We start from the raw sequence: 10,834 nt of genomic DNA, 5'->3' as shown, positions 1-10,834 counted from the left end.
GGCAGCAGGGCATAACCCCTGTGGCTCCCCCTCACTGGGGTAGAGGTGGGCACAGCCAGAGGAGTCATGGGAGAAGCCCTCATGGCTGCCCATCCTGGCCCTATCCCCTGCCTGATCCCAGCCTCTGGGCACTTAAAAAAAGCCCTGCACTCTGGCAGCAGTGATTGGGGCCTCTGGGTACTCATGGTAAAGCCTCCCTGCTCAGTGGGGGGCAGCAGGGATTGCCCCGCACCCTGCTTGGCACCTGCGCAGCAGCTGCCCCATGGCGTAGGTGCAGCGCGGCTCAGCAGGGTGCCGCGCGCTGTCTGGGAGCTGGAGTGGCTCCACTTGTCAGCTGGAGCCCGGCACTGCTCAGCCCTAGTTCCCAGACAGTGCACAGCGTCCTGCTGAGCTGTGCTGCACCCGCGTGATGCAATGGCTGCTGCGCCAGTGCCAAGGGTGGGGTGTGATCCACACTGGTCCCCATGCTGTGCAGGAGGTGGGGTGGCTCTGCCACAAGTGCCCAGAGACTCCAATCACCACTGCTGCAGCCAACTTAAAAAGAAAAAAGCCCTGCACTCACCATCTGCTGCAGCAGTGCTGCATGCTGTCTGGGAGCTGGGGCCACTGGGGCTGAGCAGTGCTGGGCTCTGGCTGACAGGTGGAGCCACCCCAGCTTCCAGACAGCTCACAGCACCCTGCCGATTCCCACTGCCCCATGCTGCATTGGGGGCGCTCTGCCACAAGCACCCAAAGGCCCCAGTTGCTGCTGCTGCAGCCGGTGAGTGCAGGGCTTGCTTCTTTTTTTTTTCAAGTGCCAAGACTAGGCTGGGGCTGGGCAGGGCTTCTCTTGTGGCTCCTCTGGCTGTGCCTGCCTTTCCCCAGGTTGGGGGAGCTGCAGCAGAACCTGCAGGAGCCCAGCTGTGCCTGCCTCTCCCCAGCTGACCCGAATCTCTCTAAATCAGTGCTGAATCTTCCAAAGCCGATTTGGCCGAATTGATTCGGGACAGTGATCCGAATCTCCAAATTGAATCACTGTCCTCTGAATTGACCGAATCCGAATCGAATACTTCCCTATTCACACAGGCCTAGTGCACAGTGCTGTAGCAGATACTTTTTTTCTAAGTGCAGACCGTTGTTAACATTTTGGATGCTGCAATTCAGTTAGCCAGTTGGTGTAGGGTTATTTGGAGTGGGGGGCTACAGGGGTAATCTAATGTTTCCACTCAGTGACACAGGTTATCTGAGGGGAAAAAAACCTAAACAAACCAGTTTTTTTAACAGTAATAAGAGGTATCGCAACGATTTCCCCCCCCCTTATTTTTAATAGTAGTGCTGTATGGTGAAGCATGTGATGATGAACCCTATATGCCATCAGGAACTAATAATGAATAATGCAGAAGCAGTCTTTATCTAGTCCTGAAATAGTAGAGGTTTTCTTTTTTCACCTTTGTAGTGTAGGAGTTTCAGATATATTAGGTTGTAATTATGCTAATATATAGTTAAGCTGTGGCACCTCAGGGCCATGGGAGTAGCAGGCTTTACTGACTTCTGGGTGATCTGGTAAAAGATGATGAGCAGAAATGCTGATTCAAAGTATGCAACAGTACCTGAACAAATTAAGGAGTAAAAGTTAGAACTCACTAGTAAAGTAGAAACGAGGTGAGCTGTACTAAGCAGCGAGTGAGCTGGAGAACCTGAAATCAGCAGAGGGAGTTGTAGCTGGCATGGGATGAGCCACAGGTGTCTGTCCTTGGCAGAGACGAGTAAAGAGGGTCAACTTGACAGAGAAAAATAAAGATTGGTACAGAGGCACCTAGGCTAAAAATACAGGGGTTCTCAGCTTCACTGTTTTGTAGCAACTTAGGGGTGAGAGTTGCATGTAACGTATTGCTTACCATTGTCCTGGGCGGTTTGACTGAGCTGGACTGATTGCTATAAAGATCCACTATTGTACTGCCCTGAGACAATAAACCTATCGGAGCTTTCACCACTGAACACTAATTCAAGTTGCTCTTTCTGTGTTGCACCTGGGCTTCAGGAGGGTGGCTTCAGGCAGTGGCTTCTGAGAGCATATGGACCCAAGCAGCCTGAATACCAAGAGTGGCAGCAGGCAGGAGGCCAGCTGGGAACCCTCCCAACCCCCATATGTCTCAGAACAACACATTATTATGAAAACTAATAAAAAGATCCTTAAAGTTGATGTGTACCTTGTCTACCAAAAAGATCCCCCTGCTGTCATGTGGAGATGAGGTTTTGTGGAATGTGGGGCCTGGATTGCTTTTAATAATAAAAATTATCTGTACAAAGAAACAGATGACTCAGTTTCAGCCCCATTTCATTTCCAGGCATCGGCTCATGGGAATAAGACGTCTTCTGAAGCAGAGTCCCGAATCTTCTGGTTGGGACTAATTACTTGCCCTATGATCTGGGTGATATTTGCATTCAGTGCCCTGTTTTCCTTCAAAGTGAAATGGCTGGTGAGTTTGTTACTTCAGTCCTACAATGACTATGTGTAAATATGCCTGTTGTTAGAATAGTGAACTGTAAACCTCTGATTCTTGCTTTTTCTTCTCCTTACAGGCAGTGGTCACAATGGGCGTAATTCTGCAGGGGGCCAACCTGTATGGTTATATCAGATGTAAAGTAGGCAGCAGGAAGAATTTAACCAGTGTGGCTACCACCTATCTTGGAAAACAGTTCTTGCGGCAGGTAAGGGTTTCCAGGAGTTGCCAAATGAAATTTAAATGTACCCCCTCAGTGTGTATTTAAATACAATGCAACATCAGACAGATTATTTTAGACCAGTCTCCTCCAGACCAGTAGCTTTCAGCTGGTACTGCCAAAGTAAGGCCAAGCTAGCTTAATTGCCTTTTCAGCAGCATAAGGGAAAGCTTGCACTGTTAGCAAGACCAAAATAAAAATCATATGTTTGCTGTACTCAGAAACAAGGCAAACTGGTGGTTTCATTCCAAATTTCTTGCTGCAGTAGTGGAGGAAGGCTGTTTTCTTACAAATTCTATCTTTATTTCTGTCCAAGCATTCTCTCCTGTCTGGGCCTAAAGACAGAAGGTGGAAAAGCTACTTATTGCAAGTATCCCAGGGTGGTTGTTCATATTTTATCTTCTTAGAATCCTGATTCTCTGATGGATTAATTTGATGCTCTGTGTCTCCTTGTAATTAAGTTCCATCTGCAGCATACCATGGTTCCCATAGCTACTAGTGTTACTTGCAGATTCCATGGACCTTAGTGAAATAAGATTTTAGTGTTGAAAGCAATGAACACAATATCAGGATGATGGCAGTTGCTAAAATTCTTAACTCTCGTAACTAAATACCTCTTGTTTCCTCTTCTAAATTATACAGCCTACATCAGTGGGCACCCAGCTGGATCCTGTTGTGTTAGCCCTTTGGTTTAAATGCACCATTGCGGAGTGCTAGGCTCTTTGCTGAATGTCTGTGTATTCCTCCTCAGTTACCACTTCTACCACCTCACTCTTTCAGCTGTTGAATATGGGCACATTGAGCTGCAGTCATAAGAGGGATGTTTATTGCATCTGGTGATTGTTTTAAACAGAGCTTGTAATCTTGCTTATTGTGCGTGCAAACGTGGAGGACGCAGAAGCCCAAACGGTTCTTCGTGCATTCCATGACTCTAAAAGGACTCGTCTCTTGTTCTAATTGAAGTTCTTGGGAGCAAAGCTACAGCCTTGAAGCCTAAAATTGGAATGCTGTTGCATCAGGATAGCAGCCTCAATGCAAATTCCTAGTGAATCCAAGGCATGGCTTCTTTTTCCTCTCTCTAGCTCGTTGACCCCACCAGTAACACTACCTTCTACATTCATTTGCTCTTGACTGGCTACCTCGAGGTAAAAACTACCTATACCTTGTCTCCCTTAAGATTTTACATCAAGGTGGCTATCTCTGTATAGAAGCATACTTTTTTTTTTTTTATCCAATGAAAACTAATTTTTTTGGCTCAGGCAGCCTCTTCAGTTACCCCCTAGCATTTTGTTGCCCTGTTATTTAAAAAATGCATGGGTTGCTTCTCCAAGAACGTACTATCCATCTATCTGAAGTGCTGCCCCAGGAGCACAGCTGTTAGTTCTGATGAACTTTAGTTCTAATGTTGTCTTCCTTTCTTCTGCAGACTGTGGCTAAAGATGACCAAACAGCATCTTGAAGATTTAAAAAAAAAACAAACCAACCCCGCAAGTCAGATTGGATTTATACCAATGTATAACAGAAAATTCCCATGACCATGAGTTTTCCCATGACCATGAGTTTTGGACCTACAAAAACTATGGACAGTTTTTTTTTTTCCAATAAATCTTTTAAGACTTCGGGTTAACGCTCACCAAAATTACTTTGTTTTTCTGTAACTGTTTGCATTTCAAATTTCCTCCAGTAGGTTGGGTGATTAAGTTAATTTTCTTAATCTTTTAATTAAGAAAAGATTTAACCCCTTATACAGCCTCCATAAAAGGGCATGGGGAGAAGTAAGAGCTGAAAATACTGTGGATCCTTTCTCAGTCTGAAAAATGTGAACAAGCCAGGCCTTACATTGTCTAAGAAACTGCCTCCTTTTCTTCTCTTCCTGCATAAGTCACCCAGTGGAATTACTGCCTGCAGAAGTGATTCTGCCTTTGGAGCCAATTGCCATTTGCACTATGCAGCTTGGTCCCTGTTTCATCTCATTCCCTGGTTCTCTCATTTTGAGTGTTGATTTAAGCTAGATAATCATTTTTTTTTTCCAAAGTGGGTCCTGAATTTGCCTCAGGTGAATGCAGAGTGAATTTTGCCATCAGTTCTGCAGCATTGTTAAACCTCTTGTAGACTCCATGTAAACTGACATCTGAGCAGTGCAGATACTTTCTGATATTCTGAGCTGTATGAATTACACCTGACTTAGAGTGGAACTAAACCTTTTGTTGTATACTGTGCCTGCTTGCCCTTCAGTGTGAGTCTGAGTGGAGAGCATGGAACGAACAGGCACTCTATTACAAGAACAGCTGCATAAAATAATAGAGGCAGATTTATGAGTGAGCAATTGACACTTGGCGGTTGTTAAAGTGCACATCAGTCTGCCTTGCCATCTTATGTCGCTTTCTGTGGCACAGTGCAGATGTATTTTGCTCTCTTTAGGGTAGACTGGCTGCTGAAGCCTCAAAAGTGCTTTTGTAAGTTTGCCCCTGCAGAAAATATTGGTGTTTACATTTGCTGTGTTCTCTACTGGCCCCTCAGCACAGAGTAGTGTTGCTGCCAAGTGGAAATGACTGACTTGTATTCCTCCTTTGGTACAGTATGGGGCTATGTATTACTCATACAGATATATTTATACACTTAGGCTCATTGTCTAGTAAAGCACAATTGAATCATTGTTATAGAGCTTGCTGAAAACTCAGAGTTTGATTCTGAACTGTTATCCTGCTACTCACCTTTCATTTGCTATGTGGCCTGTAAGGTAGATTCTCTGAATAATTCATGTTCAGGAGCTGTTGAAAACCTATGCTGGATGCTAAATTTGCAGAGATGTTAATGTTACACTAGTTCATACCGTATGTGCCCAACATTCATTTGAATGGGAAAGAATCAGTCTTGTTCCTGTGATCATGGAATTGTGGGCTACATTGTTCCATTTAATAGATAAAACTGATTGTGTGTGAAAGACTATAGCTGAAAAGGGATTGGTCCTTTTTTCTTATATAACCTTGTTTAAGGGAGATCAAAGCCTTGATGGTGTATTTTTAATTTAAACCAGTCTCCTGGATAACGAGTATTATAAATTGTGGGATTGTGTTAATGATATTTTTTTCCTATACTGAAGCAATATCTTGAAATTGTAAAAGGCCCAACTTTGAAGAGTTTTTACATTTGTTTAACTCTTTGGATTGATACCTTCTTTTTTGTAAATACGTATTTATAAAACCTTGAAATTAAATGATACTTTGTCTAACCAGATCAAGTGTTCTTACTAAAATTGAGGTCTTCAGTGTTGTTAACAAATACTATGCTAATTAACAGGGGTTGTTTGTTAATAATAAATGTGTTAATGAGTACTTGGCTCTTACCACCCAAGGATTTCAAATTGTTTTGCATCCATAAACACACCCATTACCCCCAGGTGGAGCAGATAATTTGTGGCCATTTTACAGATGAAGAAACTCATGCCATTTCAGATGAAGAAATTCATGCCATCTCACCAAATCATTGCACAACAAGAACATAAGAAGTGCTGGATCAGAATGGTGGTCTATTTGTCCCAGTATCCTGTCTCTGATAGTGGCAAATAGTAGATGCTTTAGAAGAAGCATATATGAATACATCACGTCTAGAGTGATTTATTCCGTGTCATACCCTCCTTGCTATCAGTCATACTTGGTTTAGCGTTTTCAAAGGGTATGTCCATCTCTTAACTGTTTTCTCTTAATAACTCCTAATGGACCTGTCCTCTAGAAATTTGTCTAATCCCTTTTTGAGGTATCTGCCTTTAAAGACTCCTGTGGCATTGTCAGGGCAGGGTTTATTGTTTGGGTGCCCCTGACTTTATGCTTAATTCACCACAGCATGCCTCTGTTCTAAAGCACATTTGTATAAGGGGAAAGAAGCAGATGACTCAACATGTGAAAAGGGTAATTGTAACAAAAAATTTCTGGAAGGCAGCAAGTAACCTAATGAGAGAGAAATCCTGCAATAGGGTGTGTAATTGCAAGAGAGAAAGGGAAGTCAAGTTGGAGAGAAGCCACTTTGCCTGCCGAGTACCCCTCTTAGCACAGTCAACCAGCCATAAGCCATGCCGAGTGGAGGGAATAAGTATCATCAAGCAGAAATGCCAAATTTAGCAATTTAGCCATTCTGCCTGATTGAACTGAGATTTCATCTTCCTCTGGATACATAGCATTCTGACGCTGGTCAAATGAACTGTACAAGTAAGCTATTAATTCATAAGCACATTACTATTGAAAGAAAATGGACCTGAGAAATATTCCTAGTCATAATCAGTGTGTTTCTGCCATAAGTTTTAGTTTCAGTTCACTGGCATTTTTCAATGGGAACAAATTTGTTGAAAAATTCCCTGCCAGTATTAGTGTTAAGCCTATTGGCTTGAATGGCAGCCACAGAGAGCAGCACTTGACTTTTCCACTGTGTTACTCCAATCTTATACCAGTGTAATTCTCCCTGGATATCAATGCGGTTGATCCAAGTCAGTTTCAGCTAACTATGCTCGTCTTGGAGAAGTCCTTGTCCTGCATGTTCAGAAACTTTTGATTGCTGAAATTGCCTCATTATCATTACTGAAACTCTTCCCATGAAGGTCCTTCTTTCAACTTGGGCAGTAGGTAGAAGTCTGAGGGAGCCAAATCTTGATGAAGTTGTTCAAAGCCATGTTTGGTTTCTGTGGTCACTGCAACCTGGGTGATGTAGGTGATGCATTGTCTTGGATAACCAACACTTCTCAACTAAACTTCCCACAGCCCTTCTTCCTAATGATCTTCCTAATTACAACTGTTCACTAGCATAGTACTCCTCACTGATAGTTTTGAGAAGTATTCATGATCACCCTGTCACTGTCCCAAGAATCTGTAGCCATGACTTGCTGGTGCCACTTGCTTGACTTTTCCTGGGAGGCAAAGACTATGCATGTTTTCACTGCATGCTCTGGTGTCAGGATCAAAATCTCATTCTGAGTTATAGTCCTTCTCATGAATGTTTCGAAGTTGGTTTGAAGCAGCCCCCAAAATTCCTTAGACATGTCAAGGCAGTCTCTTCTAATTGGCACTGAGTATTGACCCATTCGGGGTCCCATCTTGAAAACTTTCTGATTCCCTAATCATCATTTGGGGATGGCATGTGCTGTTTCAGTTACATTCTTCTTATTTCCTGACATTCATGATCAGCTTGTGGACTTAATCAGTTCATCCTGATGCGATGACCTTTCTGGGGTGTCCTGAGACTGGTTCACCTTCAGTGCTAATTCTCTTTTGCTTAAAGTCATCTCCCCAGTTTTTACCATGGCATGCATATGAAAGGTCAACATGCTCCAGTGTTGCCACTGTGACCTCATAGATTAGCATTTTTGTACAACTTCCACACAGTTAAAGAACTGGCAGATAATAAAGAAATAAAAAATATCAGCAACTTGGCCTGTGAAATCTGGTGTGCCCATGAGAAATGAGTCTGGCTAGAAACTTCCTGAATATACTGTCTAACATTGTTTGGACTGTTTAGTTCTCAAACACAAGGCTGCTGAGGACCCAAGTAAATCCCTTTCACAAAAATGGGGTGGCTAGCTTACTGTTAAAGAGCTCATTTATTCCATGCTCACATGCTGGTACTGCTCCTCAATTGATTTTCCTTACCAAATAGCTGATATCTTCACAAGGAAGGCCTAGTTTTGGGTCTTCCTCTCCCTGTTCCTTGTATGTGTTCCTTACTCAGTCTCCACTAGGTGGCGATATGATACTGTATGTGTGCTTGAATACGGTGTAATAGGAGATAATATCACTTGATTATGTGCTGATTTTTAAAGCCAAGAAGCTGTAGGATTCTGTGCCTATGACCTACATACCAGCAGAGTCCCCTTGTTAATGCTGAAAATTAAGCATATGTTTGTAGGATCAACTCTCTAAAGTTATGTCATTACTAGGAGGGAAGGAATGCTTTTTCCTTGAGTTAACATGGAGTTAACATGGAGCTAACACAAAACAAAATCCTGGGTAAAATAAAGCATTACTAGATTCATCTGAGGCTAAAGCCAGCCCACTATTACCACCCCCAGTATTCAAAATTATGAGATTACAATGAGAAATCGTGAAAGTAAAAAAAAGGGGGATTCCTTTTCTTTGCCTTATGTTTTCTAAGCCATAAGATCACAGTTACTTCAGGATTTCAAGCTTTTCTTTGCAATAGGTAATGCTCTGAAGAAAGTTTGCAGCAAAGAAAACATAGTCCATAGAAAGATTTTCACACAAACTAATTCTGACTTAAAATCTTTATGCTGGGGCAGAACTCATCACCTGCGCTACAGAGAAGCTTTCTATTACAATACACGTAACTGAAGAGCAAGAACAAACAGAGGCAACTTGTAGGGCTTGTAAATTGGTCAAGACTGGTTCTGGATTTTTCTTTTTCCCTTTCCTCAAAAAAAGGAGAAAAATACAAGTTCTTATGGTGCTGAAGCTGTTACAGTGCATCCTACTTAGCAGGAAGCAGTATAGTATGGAACAAGGAGAGAAGCCTGTTTTACCATCCCTGCCTCTAGACTGCAAAGGCTTCAGTTTTCATCTGCCTTAAGTGACTTAAGGCTTAAAAAGACTGGCGTACAGAAGGCATCTTTGCCAGGTGCTGTGTTACAAGGCTTTATGGGAAATGCAGTCCATTTTGACAGCTATTTTTCTCTATAAATAATTTTCTCTCTAGATGGAGAGAGGTGTTGGAGCAGGCGTCAATAAATGGGGCCTCATACAAGTGGTAAGTGGAAATCCAGTGAGAAGAAAGCTAGAATTCCCCAAAACTTGCTGCTGACGTGAGATCTAGTACCACTTGCTCAAATGAGACAGCTGAGCACTTTCGTAAAAAAAGATTCTTACGCCGTTTTGGAAGGAGCTTTTAACACTGTTTGCAGGTCTGAAGCTCAGCAGGAGAAATGCACTGAAGGCAGGAGAGTGCTTTTTCCTTATCATACGATGTTTCCTTGGAATACAGCTGAGTTGCACACAGCTGAAAAAACTTTCTTCTTCTGTTGTGTATGAGGGTCCTCTTTCTGCAACTTAGTTATGTTCCAAGTCAGAATTGTTTGGGTTTGGATGATGTGAACCCTTTAGTCTCCAAAATGTGCCATTTCTGCTCTCTGGTTCAGGAGGCAGTGGAAGACACCAGATAGCTGGGTATTGTAAACAGTGACATACCACATGTCTCGGTGTTACAGTAACAAATCCTAATAGGATGAACCTTCGGAAAGAGACATGGGGAAACCTTGAAATTCTCACAGTAGCATGTTGCAAGTGTGTTTATTTCCTTTTTGTGCCTTTGCTTCTTGAAGGTGTGCTAGCCTGTAGTGGGTATATAGCTGAATGACCACACTGGAATATACAGAACGTGCATTGGGACTAGGTTAATGGGAGATCTTGAATGTTTCATAGATTGATAGACACTAGGGCTGGAAGGGGTCCTCGGAAGATCATTGAGTCCAGCCCCCTGCCCCAGGGGCAGGAAGTCAGCAGGGGTCATAGGATCCTACCAAGATAAGCATCTAAATGTCTCTTGAAGGCATTCAAAGTGGGTGCTTGAACCACCTCCGGCGGCAGTCTATTCCAAACCTTGGGGGCTCGGACAGTAAAGAAGTTCTTCCTTATGCCCAGCCTGAATCAGCCACAGTGGAGTTTGTGACCATTCAATCTTGTCATCCCTTGGGGAGCTCTGGTGAACAGACGTTCCCCCAGATCCTGGTGAGCACCCCTGATAAACTTATAGGTGACCACCAAATCATGCCTGAGAGTGTGTTTTTCCAGGCTGAAGAGTCTCATGGCTCTCAGCCTCTCATCATAAGGTCTGTATTCTTGACCTCTGATCATGCGCGTGGCTCTTCTCTGGACTCTCTCAAGCTTCTCCACATCCTTTTTGAATTGTGGAGCCCAAAACTGGATGCAGTACTCCAGCTGCAGCCTCACCAAGGCCAAGTACAAGGGGAGAATGAAACCCTGGGATTTACTTGAGAAGCATCTATGGATGCAGGCCAGCATTTTGCTCGCTTTACTAGCCACAGCATCACATTAAAGGCTCATGTTCATCTTGTGGTCAATCACGACCCCCAAGTCCCTTTCATCTGTAGTGCTAACCAGTGTAGCACTGCCAA

General features: G+C 43.2%; 1 protein-coding gene across 3 annotated transcripts in view; it reads left to right on the top strand.

Moving 5' to 3' along the window:
• The window catches only part of LOC102372073 (Golgi apparatus membrane protein TVP23 homolog B), a 157,354-nt gene that overhangs the window by 10,710 nt on the left and 135,810 nt on the right, over positions 1 to 10,834 (top strand). For 2 of the 3 annotated variants that reach the window (XM_025211656.1, XM_025211657.1), the window contains exons 5-6: positions 2,328 to 2,459; positions 2,563 to 2,691. In XM_025211656.1, the coding sequence (XP_025067441.1) occupies positions 2,328 to 2,459; positions 2,563 to 2,691 (261 nt within the window). Of the gene's footprint in view, positions 1 to 2,327; positions 2,460 to 2,562; positions 2,692 to 4,129; positions 5,765 to 10,834 lie in introns of those variants that run through there. The other variant, XM_006030084.3, reaches the window with a different exon arrangement.

The sequence above is a fragment of the Alligator sinensis genome, unplaced genomic scaffold (assembly GCF_000455745.1).
Source record: "Alligator sinensis unplaced genomic scaffold, ASM45574v1 scaffold584_1, whole genome shotgun sequence".
Classification (NCBI taxonomy): Eukaryota; Metazoa; Chordata; order Crocodylia; family Alligatoridae; genus Alligator; species Alligator sinensis.
Note: the sequence above shows the minus strand (reverse complement) of the source record. Positions and strands in the feature narration are given on the sequence as shown.